Source organism: Oryctolagus cuniculus, chromosome 7 (genome assembly GCF_964237555.1).
Source record: "Oryctolagus cuniculus chromosome 7, mOryCun1.1, whole genome shotgun sequence".
NCBI classification, from domain to species: Eukaryota; Metazoa; Chordata; class Mammalia; order Lagomorpha; family Leporidae; genus Oryctolagus; species Oryctolagus cuniculus.
This window is the reverse complement of record NC_091438.1, coordinates 96,643,048-96,666,028: the sequence shown is the minus strand read 5'-3', so window position 1 is coordinate 96,666,028 and position 22,981 is coordinate 96,643,048. Positions and strand designations below refer to the sequence as shown.

General features: G+C 38.4%; 1 protein-coding gene and 1 pseudogene across 19 annotated transcripts in view; one reads left to right on the top strand and one right to left on the bottom strand.

The window, feature by feature from the left end:
- SLC44A5 (solute carrier family 44 member 5) overlaps window positions 1-22,981 on the bottom strand; it is a 437,768-nt gene that overhangs the window by 88,509 nt on the left and 326,278 nt on the right. For all 19 annotated transcript variants that reach the window (XM_070078256.1, XM_070078247.1, XM_051857584.2 and 16 more), the window contains one exon: window positions 4,302-4,375. In XM_070078256.1, coding sequence (XP_069934357.1) covers window positions 4,302-4,375 — 74 coding nt within the window. The remainder of the gene's footprint in view (window positions 1-4,301; window positions 4,376-22,981) is intronic.
- Window positions 18,599-18,958, top strand: LOC138850414 (small ribosomal subunit protein eS24-like; annotated as a pseudogene).

The following is a 22,981-nucleotide window of genomic DNA, read 5'->3' as shown; positions in this document are numbered from 1 at the left end:
AAAAAAAAAAAAAATCTCTCATCTCTCTCTCTCTCTCCACCTAGAAACTGAAACAGGACTGCTCCCTCCTTGGTGCTTTGAGACAGTTCATGTCAAGGAAGGAAATGCTATGCTGGACTTCCTTAAGCAATAAATCGAGAACCCACCATGCAACTGTATTATTGTCTTAAGACAATAAACACACTTTAATACCTGAGATTATGAGGTCAAGTTTAAACACAGTTTATTATTATTATCTGTACTACTTATTCTCTATCTTATAAAGAATTCAAGACTGAATTGTGTAAGGTTCCTCCTTTTTTTCTACTTGTTGCTTTCAGATCTACTGTCTCAGGTCCAACCATGCCAACATTTCTTTAGGCCTTGTCCTGATCCGTAAATGCTGCTCAGAGAGGCTCCTTATTGGTCTGCTTTGGCTTGGCTGATTTCTCTATGAGGGAATCTTCCAATCCTATCTAGAAAGTATATAGACCCCACTTCTCAGTAAAAGCAATGGGAAAGAATTTGCAGCCATGCGTTAAGACTACCACAGTTCACCCTCTGGCTACAGTTTTAAAAAATTCCCTCCAAATGCAAATACACTTGCTCTCTGAATATCACATTTTCCTCATGGTCCTTCAAAGTTCACTGAACATCTGAACACAGACTTCTCCCAGCATTGTTAATCCAGCATCCCAATTCCAGGAACCAAATTTTGTACTGCTTACCTATCATTGCACCTCCAAACTCATTGACTTATGACAGTGATTTTCCTTTGTTCATGATTTGGGGAGTCAAGAATTTGGGAAAAGGCTCAGCTCTTTCTTGTGGCATCTTACACAGTCAGTTATTGACTGGACCTTCAGTCATCTGAAATCTCAGCTGGGTTGACTGAGGACACTAGTATTCCCTGAGAGCCCAGCTCAACCTGTTGATCCCGACCTGTGCATGCGCAATCTCATTTGCCTTGGACTTCTCATGGCACAGTGTTCTGGATTTGCTTGCATTAACTTCCCTATATTCTAAGTTAATAGCAATAATTATCCCTGGAAAGATTAAAAAACAAATCCAAATAAGCTTTGGACTCCAACTTCAAGTGCTTTCCTCCATAAGTATAACAATGAACTAATTTGCTAAACTGAAAATCTATTTAAAAAGAAAATGAAATAAAAATTCATTGAATATTAAAATTGTGCTATTGTTGTACACATAATGTTGGCACAGAGCTATCAAAGAATAAACTGTGTAATAAATATTCTTTTTTAGCTATTAAAATAATTAAATAGCAACCATCATTGATGTGGGACAAAAGAGGGCCAATATCATAAATGTTAATTTGAGGGGCCAGCACTGTGGCATAGCGGGTAAAAATGCTGCCTGTGGTGCCGGCATCCCATATGGGTACCCGTTCAAGTCTGGCTGCTCTACTTCCAATCCTGCTCCCTGTTATGGCCTGGGAAAGCAGGAGAAGATGGCTCAAGTCCTTGGGCCCTTGCACCTGCATGGGTGGCCAGGAAGAAGTTCCTGGCTCCTAGCTTTAGATCTGCACAGCTCTGGCCATTGCGGCCATTTGGGGAGAGATGGAAATCCTCTCTCTCTCTTTCTCACTCTCTCTCTCTCTCTCTCTCTGCCTCTGCCTCTCTGAAACTCTGCCTTTCAAACAAATAAATATATAAATAAATCTTTAAAAAAGTCAAGATCAAAACAAAGGATGATCTAAACAAGAGCTGTATTTTAAATATTTAGACAGTTGCTTGTTAGCTGGTTTCTAGTTGAATTGCTTCTCTCTCTAGTTACCAACACTGCAGTCATGCAGTCACCTATACAATATGTAATTGAATTTTAACTGTTAAATGCACTACCCACCAATAATGAAATAGACCTTTATGAAAACTGTCCAATTGTGTACATGTTTGTTTTCGTATCCCTTTTAACATTGAATATTGCTATTAAGTGAGATGGATCAGTGGATATTTTATGATGAGTTTAAAAATTTTATGTTAAATTCAGCCATCCTTAGAATTACTTTTGGTATCCCAGAATGTTACAAACTATGAATAAAACAATTATACATAAAACAAAGAGCATAGTTTTTCATTTTCCTGTCTTTTTATGAGTTAAGACATTGACAAACTGAATGTGGAGATATAAAACAGGAAGGCAAATTTCTCATCTTGCTCCAGGCAGATCATGGCGTACAACCCTATCAGGTCTACAGGACAGTGGCTGTGGCTCTTCTCCCTCTGGCTAAGGACAAAAGTTGTTTCTCTCTCTGTTACATCAAAATGGCTTTGAGATATGGAGGAGAGACTTCTTTCATTATGCAATAAGGTCTCCTAATGCAAAGATTCTGGTCATAGGATGAGAGTTTAGTGAAGTTTCCATGTGCATTCAAACTTTAACAACCAAGTTTATGGTTTTCCATAAAAACAACATACCAAATTATATTTCAAAGGAATATATTAAAATTTATTAAAATTTTAAATTTTAATTAAATTAAAATAAATTAGAATTTTTAATAAATTTAAAATTTATTAAAATTCAGAACAACTAGGATACTAATACAAAGGTAGCAAATAAATCACTGCCCAGTACTATTATGTAACATTATCAGTGTTGCTGGGAATTATTTCATTTCTCTTCACAAGAGCCCTGAAAACTAGGTAATGCTGCCATACTTCTGAACTGTGAAAACTGAAGCTAAATAACCAGTCCAAGCCCACAAAACAATATAAGAAAACTGCAGATTTTTCCAAATCTTCTCTCTCTCTTCTGCAATAAATTTTAATTTTATGACAAAAATAAACACAAAATATTACACAGGCAAGAAATACATATCAAAAAATTTAGAGAAGCTAAAATATTTCTGTATGAGAAAATTCATTTTATTATAATATTCACTCTACAGATTATATATTATGCCACAACTACATTAATGTTTGAAGTCAAGATACTTTAATAAATAACAAAAGAATTTTCTGAAAGCCTCAGAAGAATGTATTATTTAGTTCATGGTTTATGCTTTTTTTTTTTTAATTTTTTGACAGGCAGAGTGGGCAGTGAGAGAGAGAGAGACAGAGAGGAAGGTCTTCCTTTGCCGTTGGTTCACCCTCCAATGGCCTCCGCGGCCGGCGCGCTGCGGCCGGCGCACCGTGCTGATCCGATGGCAGGAGCCAGGTGCTTCTCCTGGTCTCCCATGGGGTGCAGGGCCCAAGTACTTGGGCCATCCTCCACTGCACTCCCGGGCCACAGCAGAGAGCTGGCCTGGAAGAGGGGCAACCGGGACAGAATCTGGCACCCCGACCTGGACTAGAACCCGGTGTGCAGGCGCCGCAAGGCGAAGGATTAGTTTATGCTTTTTTATTCTCTTCCTTTCTACTTTCATGTCTTAATTTTTAAAATTCTCCAATTTTGTGTAGTTTTTTGTGTAGTAATATTGATATTTATCTTTTGGAAATAACTTGCAATAGCTGTTTTCCAAGTATTTCTCTTATAGGAAGCTAAAACTGAAGAACAGGGAAAATACTTTTTCATTGTTCCCTAGCGAGGGTATGGCTTTATTTCTGCTAATGCATTCTTTAAACATTAACTTCATGCCATTAACTATTGTGCTAGAAACTAATATTTGACTGTAAGTCCTCACCCTAACAGTAACATATTAAAGTTCTCTAAGTCAACATCTAAAACAGGAATAAGTCCCTGAAGAAAAATGTATGATATATTCACATGCAATTATGAAATCATTTTACAGAAAATGGTCACACTGGTTCCTCTGTTTCTTAAAAATGCAAATTAAAAAATTTCATATTTGTCCTCTTTGTTTTCATTTTCATGGAAATATCTTTAACCTAACATGCGATATTTCTGGTGGGAAAGAGATTAGGACTTCATGTATATTAATGAATTATATAGTGAAATTCTTAATAATTGATCCTCCTTTTTAATTTTATTTTAAAAATGAAGTTTATATATTACCTTAAATGATCTAGGACTTAGTTCTTATTAGTAAGTAGTAACATGAATATTATTAGTTTCCTAATGGAATTTTAAAAGTAAAAATAGTTAAAATGAAACCATAAGCTCTTTCCTTCCTTCTTTACAATTTTTACTAAGTAATTTGAGCTTGCATTTGACTAAAGTTCTTTGGGTTTATTGCTTATCCTGTCTGCTACTCAATGAGTCCTAACGAAGCATATTCCCTCCAGGAAAGACAGAAATCAATAAGTAGGCATTTGAAAGAAAACACTTGATGTTTAAAATATGACAATGACTTACTATTCCATTGGCAAATTTAAGTATCTTCTATACCTGTATTTACTTACCCACAAGTCCTAAAAGAATGTAGCCAAAAATAAACAGTAGGAAGACCAGGCAGCACAGAACATCTGTACAATTCCTAAGGGCAAAAAGAAATAAAGAATTAAAAGGGACCCAAAATGACTTCTTGCTTACTGCACAAAATCTAGGAAGGGAGAAGAACATCATAATGATAAGCCACTCATAGCCAATACTTCAGAAAGGTGGAGCAGATGTGTATCTGCAAAAACCAGCACAATGAAAGTGTCAGTTGTTACACCATGATTAAGAAAGGTCTCTCAGAATTCTTAGGTTTATTCACTATTGGGTTTTTTATTTGAAAAATACTTTAAGTGATTAAAGTATGCCAACATCAAAATAATTGTTTTTTATTTGAAAAGGTTTTAAACTATTTGGTTTTGTGATTTTCCACTTCGCAATACATGGTATAGAATAAATAGCCATTTAACATTCCTCTTTCTTCTTCATTCCTTTTCTACATGTACATTTTAATGGTACAGAACTATCAAATGAGGATTGACTGCCTATATTCACTTTCTATGGAGAGTAGAGTTACAACTATTCTTTTTTTTTTTTTTTTTTTTTTTTTTTTTGACAGGCAGAGTTGGACAGTGAGAGAGAGAGACAGAGAGGAAGGTCTTCCTTTTTGCCGTTGGTTCACCCTCCAATGGCCGCCGCGGCCGGCGCGCTGCGGCCAGCGCACCGCGCTGATCCGATGGCAGGAGCCAGGAGCCAGGAGCCAGGTGCTTTTCCTGGTCTCCCATGGGGTGCAGGGCCCAAGCACCTGGGCCATCCTCCACTGCACTCCCGGGCCACAGCAGAGGGCTGGCCTGGAAGAGGGGCAATCGGGACAGAATCCGGCGCCCCGACCGGGACGAGAACCCGGTGTGCCAGCGCCACAAGGCGGAGGATTAGCCTAGTGAGCCACGGCGCCGGCCACAACTATTCTTTTTTTAACCTTTATTTAATAAATATAAATTTCCAAAGTATAGCTTTTGGATTACAGTGGCTTTTTCCCCCCATAACCTCCCTCCTGCCCGCAACCATCCCATCTCCCGCTCCTGCTCCCATCCCATTCACATCAAGGTTCATTTTCAATTATCTTTATATACAGAAGATCAATTTAGTATATACTAAGTAAAGATTTCAACAGTTTGCACCCACACAGAAACAAAAAGTGTAAAATACTGTTTGAGTACTAGTTATACCGTTAATTCACATAGTACAACACATTAAGGACAGAGATCCTACATGAAGAGTAAGTGTACAGTGACTCCTGTTGTTGATTTAACAATGAACAATCTTGTTTATGGTGTCAGTAATCTCCCTAGGCTCTTGTCATGAGTTGTCAAGGCTATGGAAGCCTTTTGAGTTCACCAACTCCGATCTTATTTAGACAAGGTCATAGTCAAAGTGGAAGTTCTCTCCTCCCTTCAGAGAAAGGTACCTCCTTTGATGGCCTGTTCTTTCCACTGGGATCTCACTCACAGAGATCCTGCTTCCCATGTTGTATTGTTCTCTCTTTTTTAATTCTATCAGATAGTATTAGCAGACACTAGTCTTGTTTATGTGATTTCTTTGACTCCTAATCCTATCATTATGATCAATTATGAACTGAAACTGATTACTTTGACTAGTGAGATAGCATTGGTACATGCCACCTTGAGAGTTACAACTATTCTAACAATGTATACAGAGCATTAATGAAGTAAAAGGCCTGGAAATGGGAATCTTCCCTCAGCTCTTCTGTAAGCTAGATGTCAAATTCAGTTTCGAGCAAATTTGGCTGAGAGAGCCTCAGTGACTGGATAAAGGTCGTAAGCCAAACCAGGATCTATCAGAGATATTCAAGGTTTTCCACTGAAATATTTCTTTTCCCAATATTTTATCTTGTTTAGCATACAAGTGATTTGAAAGGTCAAAGTTATGTTTTGAAAGTGAGCAACAATATTGTCATTATTTATTTGAAATGATGAAAAAACTTCTAGTGAAAAAAAAAATCAGGGGCCTGCACTGCAGTGTAGTAAGTTAAGCATCTGCCTTTGGCGTTGTCTTCCCCTATGGGCACTGGTTTGAATCCTGGCTGCTCCACTTCCGATCATCTCTCTGCCTGAGAAGGCAGTAGAAGATGGCCCAAGTGCTTGGGAACCGGCACCCATGTGGGAGACTGGGAGGAAGCTCCTGGCTCTTGGCTTCAGAAAGTCCCAGCCTTGGTTGTTCCAATCATCTAGGGAGTGAACCAGCAGATGGAAGACCTCTCTCTCTGTCTCTCCCTTTCTCTCTCTGTAGCTCTGCCTCTCAAGTAAATAAATAAATTAATTAAAAAATCAACCATTTTGACAAGATGACAAGATTAAAAAGTTGCACATTAGAATTTTCATAGCCAAATGTTCTTGATCTTGAGGGCATACATAATCTTTTAGCATAGGCATATTGAAGTTCCACTTTTTTCTAGGGTGGTAGTAGCACTGCAGTAGTAATGAGTAATAATTATGCCATAACAGAAATTATAATACCTTGTACTGGTAAAGCTTTGTTATATTTTTATTACTTTCATGCATATCAATAATTCTGTGAGTATCCCAAGAATATCTTTAGGCTTTAGGGATAGTTAGGTGAGCTGACTTTTGAAGCAGCTTGAGAGAGATACTGACAGTGGCAGGCAAACATCTAACTCTAAATGTCTTCCCTTTTTCATTTAATAGTTACATTAGCATGATTACAATTTTTGTAAGTGTTCAAAATAGTGATATGTAAAAATAACCACATAACATTACCATAACCCTTCATCCACAATAGAAAATGGATATTTCAAAGAGAAAGTTAATCAAGGCCAATCTAGAAACAAATAATTTTTTGTTTAAACCCAATTTCAACCCAGGAACTTTAGATTTTACTTTGATTTAAGAATATGAGAATAATAATAAAAAGAGAAGGAAAAATGCAGTCTGGTTTCTTCAGTGAACAACCATTGAAAGCTAACACCTGCTTGGATGTGAGGCAAGCACCTGTGTCAAGTGTACTCTGACCCATCAGTTTCTCATCTTGTAGGAGTGGTTGTTCAATAGCCTCACGCCTAATAGCAAATGCCTGCAGGTGAGAAACTAAAGGAGCGCAAACTAGAACACGGGCGGCTTTAATTAGCAATCTTGCAATTGTCAAAGTCCTTATGTATGATCATAACTACCAAGAGAGGAGAGAGAGAGGGAGGGAGATGCGATCAGAATGCACAGCCACTTCGTCATCATCCTGGCATAGATTTCTGTGATGTTATATATTTCCAGCTATGTATTTATATTATGTGTAATACATGCTATATAATTCATACTTATAATGGCCAATGTTATATATTTATAATGTCATATAGTCAGCAGGCATACTGGAAAGGTGAATGAAAGCAATTTAACAATCAGAAGGATAGGACATAAAGAAAGAAGCAGAATCCAAATGGAAATTTCATAAAAAGTAAAATCCACATCCCTTAACTACTGGCACTGATGAATGGGAATCAGTTTGAATTTTGGTTCCATACAGGGTTTTACACCATGATTTCTCTATCTTTTTTTGGTGCCAAGGACACACTAAAGCACCAGGGACTACTCCATGCTCACACAGCCATTCCAGTAGCGGTTTTTCTCCACTGTGAGGTAGCACTTCTCAATAATTCACACCTGTAGGTGTTCGGGGATTCTATTCTGTGGCCAGGGAGGACAATATATTCAAGTCTGCTTTGTTTTTCTGATACATTGTTTAGGAGTAATAGAAGATCATATTCCTTGGCCAAACCAGTTCATTTTATTTTATTTAAACACAGAAAGATGTTGAACAAACCAAAAATTATGAATGAGGAATTCAAGAATCTCAAATAGTAGGAACATTAGTATTTATAAATTTATTCCTATATTAGTTAGATTCCCTTTATTGTTTTAGGAATTTTCTTTTCAAAACAGGTGTGTATGTGTGCGTGTGTGTGTGTGTGTACTTTTCAGGTAGTTATAATTATCTTCTGTTTACTCATTTAACTGTTTCTTTTCCTTTCCATAGAACAGGGGTGGGGAACGTCTAGCCTGTTGGTCTGTGAAATCGTTTGCGACCCTGCTAAGGGAACAGCAGGTGGGATTCAAAATTCCATAAACTTATAGCAGGGTAATTTTTGAGCTGATAACTTTGTATGGCCCACGAATGTTATAAATATTCAAGTAGCCTTTGGCAGAAAAAAGCTTCCCCACCCCTGTCTTAGACATAGTCCCTCTCTCAACAAAAACAAAACAAAAACAATTACTGGAAACTTGAATTTCAGCAAAACACAAAACATGGCCTACACACCATTTTCTAAGTCAAGAAACATAGCGTTAGCTCAATTTAAATTTTCAGAAGTTATAGCATCTTATCATTGCTCCTTACTCTTGAATGCAGGGCATTTTTCATAATCCCAGATATTCTGTAGGAAATGAGTTATTTTTAAAGACCAAGGATTTAATTTGCATAATTTATAAAGCTCTCAAGACAACTATCAAAATAGGTAATACAAGCTGTGACTGAAAAATCATTCTGAATCATTACAACTACAGGACTGTCTGAGCTATGCCTTTTCCTCAAGCAAATTCAATTTTATTTTCATCACAAGCACTGAGAACAACTGTCCTAATCTAAAAATGGGTTGTATACCACCAGGTCCCAGAAAGAATACAAAAAGAATAGTTATAGAGAAATATGCCAAATTCTCTCCCTCATCCTGTCTGCAAATCAAAACAAGCTGCTCCCACCGATATTTATCAGAAGGCTACCCAAAACTATTCACACTGAACTGCCCTAGCATAAAAGTACTTTCAAAAGTGAGACTACAAAAGTACTATTGCTAGCTTACATCTGTTTTCCAAATACAGTAAGGAGAGGATTCCAACTACAAATGCTCTGGCAGGTTCCCCTTTCCTACCTCTAACTCACAAAAACAGTGTGCCTACAATCACCCAGACTTAAAATGTTGGAGTTCCCTTTGACTTTCCCTTTTTCTTAGCTTACCTTTTATATTCAATTGACAAGTTCTCTTTCCTGGACTCCTTCTCTGTGATATGTCTTTCATCTATCCCTTCCCTTCTGCTCTTGCTGCCTGGACCTGGACCAGGTTCTCTTATCTTCTCTCCAGACTATTGCCATGGTCTCTTAATTGGGCTCCTGCATGCAGTCAAGCTGCCTGATCCAAGTCATCTTGCACATCACTGATATCACTGACAGGTGATGATGTCACTTCATTGTTTAAAAACTGCAGTGCCTCTCCAGCATTTATTTAATAATTTCCAAATGTCTTGGCTTCATGTTTAAGAACCTATGAATTCAATCCTGGTTCAAGCTCCAGAATATTTTTATAGCTTTATATTCCTTCTCAGTGTACTTTAACCACCTAGGCTTACTTATTCATGGATCACAGTACACTCTCCATTGGCCACTCTTGGAGCTAGGCCTAAAATAGTTACTACGTGGCCTTTATAGAAAAAGTTTGCTGATCAAAGTCTCCTACAGCAGTATTTAGCACAGAGCTTTGCATGCTATAGACACAGAATGATTAGGGAGACACACCTCTAATAAGTCTATGCATTACATGCAGGCTCTGGTGAAAATCAAAAGCAAAGTGCTGTGTTTCAAATTTTGGATTTTTTTTTTTTTGGCTCAATATAATGAATATGTTGACCAGAGATTCAATTTGTTTAGTGAAGCTTGAGCATGTCCCCTGGACATTGCTAACTCCAGTAAAAACAAATCACTAAAAAACAAAGCCCAGACCCAAACAAAAATCCATCTGATAGAATTCAGAGGTAGGAACACAGTTTGGTGGTAAGTGCTATCTCAGTTCCACACTAGTTGTTATACTCCCCAAACTGTCACTTTCCTTCCTTCTTAGGGAGAGCTTTTCTATCCTCATCCTGAAACTGACTCATTCACTGTTTTTCTTTTTTCTTTTTTTTTTTTTTTTTTGTGGCAGATGAAATTCTGATATCAACCATCCTGAAGGGTCATTAATATCAAGTATCAGAATGAGAATCAAAGTCCTAAAAGCCATTATTCTCTGACAGATCCTCTATTCGTGCCTAATGAGTAAGTTCCGGGACCGTACACTGCCCACAACTCCTATCAGACCCTCGCTTCTGGTTGGAAGGCTCTTGGTGTCACCTGGCTACATCTGTCTGCATTCACACAGCTGCATTTACAACCCACCCAAAGTCTAGAAGCAATGCTCAGCTGAGGTTCTGTCAGCTCCTGAAGAATGCCACAAAGTCTATTTGACCTCTCACATTACCACAAACAGCTGTTCAAGGACACAGTGAGTGCTCAGGGGGCTTACCAGAGCATCCTGCACTTTGTGGCATCTTCCAAGTTTAACTGAGGTAATTTCAATTTACCTTTGATGAGTTCCAGAATGTCACTTGAACTGGACAGATCTGACACAGTACTAATGACTCAGCTGACTCAAAATATTGGGCTATCTAAGGGGTATAATTAAAACCAAATCAGCTAAAACAAGTCTTACCTCTCTTTCTCTGCTGTTACTATTAATGAAGAATCTGGTGATTTTGTAAGAAAAATTCCCTAATGGCTTGTGTTTGAAAGGGTTTATTTGATCCCTTTCCCTTGCTTCCAGCTTCTCTTCAGCCGCCCAGACACTCTGCCTTTCAATTATGTGTGTGAGTTGAGATTTTGGTAGTGGGTGAGTTACATTGACCTATCTAAATACAACAGATCTTTGTAAAAATTAAGAGTGGAAACATAATAGGCAGGAGGAAGAAGGGTTGGAGCTTGGGTGGGAAAGGGGGTGGGGAGAGAAGTACCACTATGTTCCTAAATCTGAACATATGAAAAACACGAAACTTGTACAATTTAAATAAAATTCAAAAAAGAAAAGCAATTAAAAAATAAATAAATACAATAGGTTGAAGAGTATCTTGAAGAATTTCAGACTCAAAAATTTAATAGGAGGCACAGATGAACTTTTAATTTCATGAACCTGTTTCCAGGTGTTTGATAATAATCCAAGTTTTTCAAATTTCTAATAAAATTTAAAAATGACTAAGTTTACATTTAACTTAGAAGGTAAGTCTGACATCCAATAATTGAGAAAGAAGTGTTAGCTTGGAAGGATTATTTTTGGATGAATTTTAAACTCATGCTGAAATATAAAATATGTCAAATAATTTTATACTCTAAGAAAAAGTAAAGGATGATACTGATAATGTCTTTCAAGTTTATTATACTATACACTATTTGAGCATGGCTCCTGCTTTAGCTAGCTCCTCTCAAATTCTTCTCAAACTATTCAGAACAATCGAAAAAGAGGGAATCCTCCCAAATTCTTTCTATGAAGCCAGCATCACCTTAATTCCTAAGCCGGAAAAAGATGCAGCATTGAAAGAGAATTACAGACCAATATCCCTGATGAACATGGATGCAAAAATCCTCAATAAAATTTTGGCCAATAGAATGCAACAACACATCAGAAAGATCATCCACCCAGACCAAGTGGGATTTATCCCTGGCATGCAGGGATGGTTCAATGTGCGCAAAACAATCAATGTGATACACCACATTAACAGACTGCAGAAGAAAAACCATATGATTATCTCAATAGATGCCGAGAAAGCATTTGATAAAACACAACACCCTTTCATGATGAAAACTCTAAGCAAACTGGGTTTGGAAGGAACATTCCTCAATACAATCAAAGCAATTTATGAAAAACCCATGGCCAACATCCTACTGAATGGAGAAAAGCTGGAAGCATTTCCACTGAGATCTGGTACCAGACGGGGATGCCCACTCTCACCACTGCTATTCAATATAGTTCTGGAAGTTCTAGCCAGAGCTATTAGGCAAGAAAAAGAAATTAAAGGGATACGAATTGGGAAGGAAGAAGTCAAACTATCCCTCTTTGCAGATGATATGATTCTTTATTTAGGGGATCCAAAGAACTCTACTAAGAGACTATTGGAACTCATAGAAGAGTTTGGCAAAGTAGCAGGGTATAAAATCAATGCACAAAAATCAACAGCCTTTGTATACAAAGGCAATGCCATGGCTGAGGAAGAACTTCTAAGATCAATCCGATTCACAATAGCTACAAAAACAATCAAATACCTTGGAATAAACTTAACCAAGGACGTTCAAGATCTCTACGATGTAAATTACAAAACCTTAAAGAAAGAAATAGAAGAGGATACCAAAAAATGGAAAAATCTTCCATGCTCATGGATTGCAAGAATAAATCTCATCAAAATGTCCATTCTCCCAAAAGCAATTTATACATTCAATGCAATACCAATCAAAATACCGAAGACATTCTTCTCAGATCTAGAAAAAATGATGCTGAAATTCATATGGAGACACAGGAGACCCTGAATAGCTAAAGCAATGTTGTACAACAAAAACAAAGCCAGAGGCATCACAATAGCAGATTTCAGGACATACTACAGGGCAGTTGTTATCAAAACAGCATGGTACTGGTATAGAGACAGATGGATAGACCAATGGAACAGAATAGAAACACCAGAAATCAATCCAAACTTCTACAGCCAACTTATATTTGATCAAGGATCCAAAACCAATCTCTGGAGTAAGGACAGTCTATTCAATAAATGGTGCTGGGAAAATTGGATCTCCACATGCAGAATCATGAAGCAAGACCCCTACCTTTCACCTTGCACAAAAATTCACTCAACATGGATTAAAGACTTAAATCTATGACCCGACACCATCAAATTATTAGAGAGCATTGGAGAAACTCTGCAAGATATAGGTACTGGCAAAGACTTCTTGGGAAATACCCCAGAAGCACAGGCAGTCAAAGCCAAAATTAACATTTGGGATTGCATCAAATTGAGAAGTTTCTGTACTTAAAAGAAATAGTCAGGAAAGTGAAGAGGCAACTGACAGAATGGGAAAAATATTTGCAAACTATGCAACAGATAAAGGGTTGATAACCAGAATCTACAAAGAAATCAAGAAACTCCACAACATCAAAACAAACAACCCACTTAAGAGATGGGCCAAGGACCTCAACAGACATTTTTCAAAAGAGGAAATCCAAATGGCCAACAGGCACATGAAAAAATGTTCAAGATCACTAGCAATCAGGGAAATGCAAATCAAAACCACAATGAGGTTTCACCTCACCCAGGTTAGAATGGCTCACATGCAGAAATCTACCAACAACAGATGCTGGAGAGGATGTGCGGAAAAAGGGACACTAACCCACTGTTGGTGGGAATGCAAACTGGTTAAGCCACTATGGAAGTCAGTCTGGAGATTGCTCAGAAATCTGAATATAACCCTACCATAAAACCCAGCCATCCCACTCCTTGGAATTTACCCAAAGGAAATGAACTTGGCAAGCAAAAAAGCTGTCTGCACATTAATATTTATTGCAGCTCAATTCACAAGAGCTAAGACCTGAAACCAACCCAAATGCCCATCAACAATAGACTGGATAAAGAAATTATGGGACATGTACTCTATAGAATACTCTACAGCAGTCAAAAACAACGACATCCAGTCATTTGCAACAAGATGGAGGAATCTGGAAAACATTATGCTGAGTGAATTAAGCCAGTCCCAAAGGGACAAATATCATATGTTCTCCCTGATTGGCGACAACTAACTGAGCACCAAAGGGGAAACCTATTGAAGTGAAATGGACACTATGAGAAACAGTGACTTGATCAGCTCTTGTCCTGACTGTTGATGTACAATGTAATACTTTATCCATGTTAGTATTTTCTCTTTGTTTTGTTCTAGTCCTATTGGTTGAACTCTGTGATTAACACACAATTATTCTTAGGTGTTTAAATTTAACTGAAAAGTGATCCCTGTTAAATATAAGAGTGAGAATAAGAGAGGGAGGAGATGTACAATTTGGGACATGCTCAATCGGACTAACTCCCCAAATGGTGGAGTTAGAATCATACCTGGGGATCCCAATACAATCTCATCAAGGTGGCATGTACCAATGCCATCTCACTAGTCCAAGTGATCAATTTCAGTTCACAATTGATCACACTGATAGGTCTAAGAGTCAAAGGGATCACACAAACAAGACTAGTGTCTGCTAATACTAGCTGATAGAATCAAAAAGGGATAGAACGATCCATCATGGGAAGTGGGATACACAGCAGACTCATAGAATGGCAGATGTCCTAAATAGCACTCTGGCCTCAGAATCAGCCCTTAAGGCATTTGGATCTGGCTGAAGAGCCCATGAGAGCATTTTAGGCATGGAAAGCCAAGACACCTGGAAAAAAAAAAAAAAAAAAACCTAAATGGAAGATCTCTGCGAGTGAGATCCCAGTGGAAAGAACGGGGCCATCAAAGGAGGTACCTTTCTCTGAAGGGAGGAGAGAACTTCCACTTTGACTATGACCCTGTCGGAATAAGATCGAAGTCAGCGAACTCAAAAGGCTTCCATAGCCTTGGCAACTCATGACTAGAGCCTAGGAAGATGATTGACACTACAAAGAAGAGTGTCAAATTGTTAAGTCAACAACAGGAGTCACTGTGTACTTACTTCTCATGTGGGATCTGTCCTTAGTGTATTGTCCAATGTGAATTAATGCTATAATTAGTACTCAAACAGTATTTTACACTTTGTGTTTCTGTGTGGGTGCAAACTGATGAAATCTTTACTTAATATATAGTAAATGGATCCTCTATATATAAAGAGAATTGAAAATGAATCTTGATGTGAATGGAATGGGAGAGGGAGTGGGAGATGGGAGGGGTGTGAGTGGGAGGGAAATTATGGCTGGGGGGGAAGCCATTGTAACCCATTAACTGTACTTTGGAAATTTATATTTGCTAAATAAAAAAAAAGACATTGAAAAAAATAAGAAAGTCAGAATTACACAGAGAGAGAAGGAGAGGCAGAGAGAGGTCTTCCATCCACTGGTTCACTCCCCAACTGGATGCAATGGCCGGAGCTGAGCCCATCCAAAGCCAGGAGCCAGGAGCTTTCTCCAGGTCTCCCATGCAGGTGTAGGGGCCCAAGGACTTGGGCCATCTTATACTGCTTTCCCAGGTCACAGCACTGAGCTGGATTGGAAGTAAAGCAGCCAGCTCTCGAACTGGTACTCATATGGGATGCCTGGCACTGCAGGCAGCAGCTTTATCTGCTACACCACAGTGCTGGCACCCCCATAATTTCTTTATCCAGTCTTCCATTGACAGGCATTTAGGTTGATTCCATGTCTTAGCTATTGTGGAGTTGTACCCTTAGAAGTAAGGCTCCTGGCCATTTGGGGAGTGAGCCAGCAGATGGATGATCTCACTCTCTCTGTTTCTCTCTCTCTGTAACTCTGCTTTTCAAATAAATGAACAAAATTTTAAAAAAACTCAGATTACATGTTTATAGCCTTTCAACAAAAGTAATTACTAAAGGTGCATGAAGGGCTAAGAGTTTGTTTTTTTATTACTCTTTCTTGTTGCTTAGACAACTATAAGTGGGAGCTAAATAGACAAAATGCATCCCAAATTACCTTATCATAACATCTGACAGATCACTCCTTCATCTATGAATAATGAGCATAATAATCTCACTGGCTTTACAAGATATACACACTTAGCTCTTATTTGAATCAAAAATAGAAGGAAAACAGTGCTGGCCTTTAAAATTTTATTAATCAAGTCTTGGTTATTTAACATCACGTCTCCCTCTCTCTCTCTCTCTCTCTCTCTCTCTCTCTTTTTTTTTGTAGATCATCCCCTTTAGGTATATTGAGTGAATCTGAATAATGGAACACCTTTTACTTTCCTTAAAATAATATGTATTTGGTGTTAACCCCAGAACTTTTCCTTTACTTACAAAGCTGATTGTCTCCACACCAATCTTTAACAAGGTGCTCATACAATCATGATAGTGTTTCCAGAATGTGAGAAAAAAATTTAGTTTTGAAAGTTAATTTAGCAATGTGATCACTTCAATTTTAAAACATTTATATACTTATAATTTATATACTTATAATTGTTTAAGTGTCCATTAAATGAAGGGCACTTAAACAATCTTAAAATTAAAAATAATTTTGACTCATAATACACAGGAACTGGAAATAGCAGTTGTCTCAGAAGAGGAAATGTGTGATGGGATAAGATGAGGGAGACTTATATTTTTGTGTATTCTTTTGTGACTTTTAAATTGTGTACCAATTGTAAAGTATTAAGTCTTGTTACTGTAATGTAAGTTTAAAATATGTTATCTCTAAAGCAAAAAAAAAAAAAAAAGAAAGGTAGAAGTAAGAAGGGAGGGAAGGAATATCATTATACTCTTAGACTTGTATGTATAAATCATAGTGAATCTTAAAAATTAAGTCACAGATATTATTAAAATAATTTTTAAAACAGAAATTCATGTGGGTTTTAATTTGGTACCCCTTAGATATAGAAATAACTTCAGAAAGGATGGTAAATCTCAACCATTAAAATGAATGCAGTGGACTAGCTTTTGGAACAACAGTTAAGAGCCACTTGGGACCGAGGTGTCAATCCAGATAATTCTGGTTCCACTCTCAATTACAGCTCCTTGCTAATGCATGCCCTTGGAGGCAACAGATGATGCTCAGTACTTGGGTTCTTGCAACCCATGTGAGAAATCTTGATTGAGTTGGGCTCCCAGCCAGAGCTGGCTGTTATATGCATTTGCAGAGTAAACCAGCAGATGGGAGACCTCTCTCTTTCTCTCTCTCTCTTTCTCAATATTTTTCCCCTTCAAAATATTTTTAAATATTTATTTAATTATTTAAAAGTAATATTACACACAGAGAGAAGGAGAAGCAGAGAGAGAGAGAGAGAGAGAGAGAGAGAGAGGTTATCCATCTGCTGGTTCACTCCCCAACGGGCCGCAACAGCCAGAGCTGAGCTGATCTGAAGCCAGGAGCCAGGACCTTTTCCTGGGTCTCCCATGTGGGTGCAAGGGCCCAACGACTTGTGCCATCTTCTACTGCTTTCCCAGGTCATAGCAGAGAGCTAGATCAGAAGTAGAGCAGCCAGGACTTGAACCAGTGCCCATATGGGATGCTTGCACTGTGGGCGGTGGCTTTACCCGCTACGCCACAGCGCCAGCTCCCAAAATAAATTTTTTAAAAATGAGTGCAGTAAGGAAAGGAAATAAATTGGAATTAAACTATAAGCTATGGATATAAAACAATTAGGATAGTCCAAGTAAACTTCTTTATTAGGATTATAGATCTACTTAATCATCTTGATTAAAAAGTTGAATTTTGACCATTAATGATTTAAATTACACATGCAGAAACAATGCTTCTTTGTCATAAACTTTTATTTAGTTATTTATTTGGGCAAGTACTTCAGTTTCAGAGGAAAACTGACACACTAGGCATAAGTAATATCAAGCATTATACTAGCAGATGATTGGTAAATCTTTTCATAATATAGGAAGTTTCTACTGATTCTTTTTTTTAATTATTTATTCCCTTGAAAGGCAAAGTTAGAAAGGGAAGACATCGTCTATCCTCTGACTCACTACTGAATGGCTGCAACACCCAGGGCTGGTTTAGGTTGAAGCCAAGAGCCTAGAGCTTCATTTAGGTCTCCTACATGGGTTCAGGGGCCTGAGAATTTGGGCCATCCTCCACTTCTTTAGCAGGTGCATTATCAGGTACCTGGGCTGGAAATGGGGCAGCCAGGTCTTGAACAAGTGGCCATAACAGATGCCGGCATCACAAGTGGTAGCCCAACTCATGACACCACAACATGGGTCTGCTGACTCTTGAGAGAAAATTGATAGATTGATGGTATAATAAATAATAATAGTTTTCATGGCTTGCCTGTAGTAAAGAAGAGCAGGAATTCCAAACATACCTATTGAATGAATGAATGAAAGTCACCTGAACATGACCTGTTGACATCTTCTAGAAATTTTCAAAAATGAATACACAAACATTTCCTCCCTGGCTGGGAGAGGGTCAACTGCCATCATGAATGATATAGTAACTACTCCTATCAGGAAGTTCACTGTGGTGGGATGAGAAGGCTGTGCCAAGATGGCGCTGGCAAGCAAGCATCAGTTACTTAGGAAATGGCTTCAGAATCCACCTGGCAAAGGAGCCTTCCTGGCAACAGGCTGTGATTGGTTATGGCATACACTACCTCTTGACTGGATTGGCTACCTCGGCTATATAAGCTGCTGCACCAACTGAAATAAACGAGTCTGTGAGCTGCTGGCCTCTAGCCCGCTTTCACCCGACTCCCAGTGTCTGTGTCGTGACTCCGTGCTTCTCCTCTCAGAACGAATCCACAGCAACAGTTCATGACTAACCAACTACTTCAGAGGAAACAAATGGTCATTGGTGTACTCCACCCAGGGGAGGCAACTGTGCCAAAGACAGAAATTCGGGAAAAACTAGCCAAAATGTACAAAACCACTCCTAATGTCATCTTTGTATTTGGATTCAGAAATTTTGCATGTGGCAAGACAATGGGATTTAGCATGACTTATGATTTCTTGGATTATGTCAAGAAAAATGAACCCAAACATAGACTTGCAAGACATGGCCTGTATGAGAAGAAAAAGACCTCAAGAAAACAGTGAAAGGAGCATAAGAACAGGATGAAGATCAGAGGAACTTCCACAGCCAACATTGGCATCTGCAAAAACCCACAGGAGTAAAGATTTTGTAGTGACTTTATCTATGGTGATTGCATGAATTTTTCATGGGAATTAAAACACTGTAAAATCTTTAAAAAATGTATATACAGCTAGTAGTGAGATTTAAACAATCATGAAAAATAGCATTTTCCTATTCTAATAATTTCTAGTCAACATAAATGGATTATGTAAAGAATGTGTTTTTTATCTGTAAGTGCTACTACTAAACATGAAACCTGTTTTACAAGATTAATATAGGAAAACTTAACATTGTATATTTTTCACAGATTTTTAAGTAAGTCTGAAATCAATTTTTCAGACAAGCATATTCTAGAGGTGATATTGATAACGGTAAAATAGCAAGTTGTTAGTTCTTAATTCTGAATCATTTTATACTTCATATTCAATTTTTATATAATTCTTGACATTCATATTCAATGGACTAGAATTTGAAACTCAAATTCAGCCATAGTAAATATGTACAACTGTGGTTATCATGAGCTGTATATGGAAATGCAACTCTTCCTTTCATATACAAACACAGACAGTATACACACATATATTTCATATATTTATTTAGAGATAAAATGAATCACAGGGTCAGGTGTTTGGTGCAGTGGTAAATATGCTGCTTGGACATCTGCATCCCATATTGCAGTGCCTGGGTTCAAATCCTGGTTCCACTTTCAATTCCAGCTTCCTGCCTATGTGCATTCTGGGAGGCAGCAGGTGATCACTCAAGCTTGGGTCCCTGTCATCCATGTGGCAGACACAGATTAAGTTTCAGGCTCCTGACTTTTGCCTGGCCCAGTGCCAGTTGTTGCAGGCATTTGAACCAGTGGACTAAAATTTTTCTCTGTCTATATCTTTATACCTTTCAAAGAAACTTTTAAAAATGTATCACAAACTATACCAGTCTTTCACTTTAATATAAGACACCAGAATAGCATCTATTTCTTAATTAATATCCTGAATTTTTATTTTTAACCAACACACAAAATTACACATATTTATGTAATACCCTGTGATGTTTTCATACATGTATACATGGGGTGACATTCAAATCATGGTAGGCATAATTATCTCCTCAAATATTTATCATTTCTTTGTGGTGAAAACATTCAAAATCTTTTCATCTACCTTTTATTTTTAGAGAAATATATAGTGCATTATCATTAACTATAATCACCCTATTATGCAATGTTAGATGGGAGTAAGAAGTTCTGTTAACATTGCATAAATAGCATATCAATAGTATGTCTAGGAGTCATTAGGAATTCCATACTTAAGTTCGTCCAAGAATTGTCCCATATCCCTTACAACAGTGTTGCCATTCAACATACACAAGAAGTCATAGTTCCTACTAGTATCCTTTTCCCTAAATTATACTTGTGAATTCATGGAGGACCCATATTTTCCAAGGCTTCCCAAGAGGAAGGCCTCCCTCCTCAGTGTTTCACCAAACACCCACAGCAAATTTTTTTCATGGCTGACTTTTCAAAAAAGATTTATTATTTACTTGTAAGAGAGAATGACAGAAGGAGAGAGAGAGAGAATCTTCCCTTCCCTGGTTAACTCCCCAAATGGCCCCAATAGCCAGGTCTGGGCCAGGCAGAAGCCAGGTGCCAGGAATTCCATCTAGTGTCTCACATGGGTAGCAGGGACTCAAGCACTTGTCTGCTGCTTTCCTGATACATTAGCAGGGAGCTTGATAAAAAAGTGGGGAATCTGGGCCGGCGCCATCGCTCAATGGCTAATCCTCCACCTTGCGGCGCCAGCACACCAGGTTCTAGTCCCAGTCAGGGCGCCGGATTCTGTCCCGGTTGCCCCTCTTCCAGGCCAGCTCTCTCCTATGGCCCGGGAGTGCAGTGGAGGATGGCTCAAGTGCTTGGGCCCTGCACCCGCATGGGAGACCAGGATAAGTACCTGGCTCCTGCCTTCGGATCAGCGTGATGTGCCGGCCACGGCGGCCATTGGAGGGTGAACCAAAGGCAAAAGGAAGACCTTTCTCTCTGTCTCTCTCTCTAACTGTCCACTCTGCCGGTCAAAGGTAAAATAAAAAAAAAAAAAAGTGGGGAATCTGGTTCTCAAATCAGCACTCTGATATAGGATGTGGGCACTCTAAGCTGCAGCTTAATTAACCCACTGTGCCACAACATGCAACTCTTTGTTGACTGTCAACTATTTGCTACTCTGGTGAGATGTGTGTGTGTGTGTGTGTGTGTGTGTGCGTGCACATGGCAGGATGAAAAGGAAAGGAAGCTCAGACTGTCAGGAGGAAGGAAACATTAGGTGGAAAAGGGATACAGTCTGAGTTCTCAAAGACTCGAATTTTGTGATATAAATACAAGAGAGATAAACAGGCAATAAATAAGCCCAATCAATAAAATGATAGCAGATTATGTGATCAATACTAGGAAGGACACAAACATGAAAGAATAAGTGAATATTAGGAATGGCAAGTGTATGGGCATTTGTAAGGAAGCACTCTCTGAGAAGGTGATAATAATGGTGTTTCAGGCAGAAGGAACCGCAAGCACACCAGTGCTGACAGCAGGTAAAGCAGCGTGTGTTCTGGGAGCTGACAGCTGGGCAATGTGAGCAGCACAGGAGTAAGAATGAGAGCCACACCAGAGAAGATCGGCACACAGAGCAATGAATCATCCTCAGCATAGAGGAGCACCGGCTTGTCTATGAAGAAGATCAACAGTTACAATTTATATGTTAAAGAACCTGACAGTTCAGGACTCACTTTGACATAAATTATCTGCTTTGGATCATTATAAAAACCCTGTAAAGTTGAAGAGAGATCTATTATTAACATCATTTTACAAATTAAGTGACGCCTGACTACAATTTCAATTCATTTCTTACTGGAAGTTGTTGACTAGGGGACTATTATAACAAAAGTGGCACTTGAGTTGGATCTATCTGGCATCAGGATGAAGAATGAATCGGGATGCACGTGAGGGGAGTAAAGAAGGATGCAAGGTGGGGGAATGAGGGCTGCACTGGGATGATAACAGCACAGTAGAGAATGAAGCCACAGTCAGTTCTGCTTCATCAGTATCACTAGCCTCCCATGCACAGCTGTTTTCCTGGGTCTCCCGGACAGTGTGAAGATAAATGCCATTGTGCAGGGAGAGTTTGTGGCTCTACAAATATGCCTCATGGATGTAATGGATGGAATAGATTTCTTTCTAGTGGTTTTTAACACAGAGGGAAAAGGGGATGCTCACACATCATTTATATACAACATCCTATCTTGATCACTCCTACAGTTTTCAAAGCACTCTGATCCACTTTTTTATGATATCAACTTGATAAAAGTATATTTTCTCTAAGCTTTTGGAGATCAAAGCCTTCTTTTTCAGTTTGCTGCAGTGAATGAGGTTGGCTGACATCTGTCTTTTCTGTAATGAACATAAAGGGTTGCTCCATTGTTGGTTTTAGTTCCCTTGGGCCACATTAAAAGAGAGCTGCTCTCATATCCTCCTGGATATAGACTGCCCATTATTAACAATCCATGTGACAAGCGATTGAATTGTGTTGACTTTAGCTCTTGTCAACTCCTGAAAGTGGGCAAAGATCAGGTAAAGGACAAGGAGGGAAAGGGAATACAAAACCAACAGAGAAATGAGCTGCAAAAGGAATAGAAAGAAGAATGAGAGAAAGTGTAGGGGTCCTGATGAACACCTAGAGTATTGAAGATTGAGATGGAAAAAAGGCAGAAAAGAAGGAATCAGAGAAGCAAAATTTTTTAAAATGCAGAAAAGAAGTGCTTATATTATAAGGAAAGGAAAATAAATAGAGGCCATGCAATTACAGAAATTTACTGAAACTGGAGAAAATCTTAAAGCAGATATATATATCCAATTGCCAACATTGTGTATATGTGAGATAGGGGGTGATGATATGGACTAAGGTATAAATTTACCTTAAATTCATTTAATTTCTCTATTTTTTACTTTATAGTTCAAATGCTTCCAGCAGTGAACTCATAAAGGTTGCATCTGAGAGCAAAGTTCAAAGTTCTGATTTTTT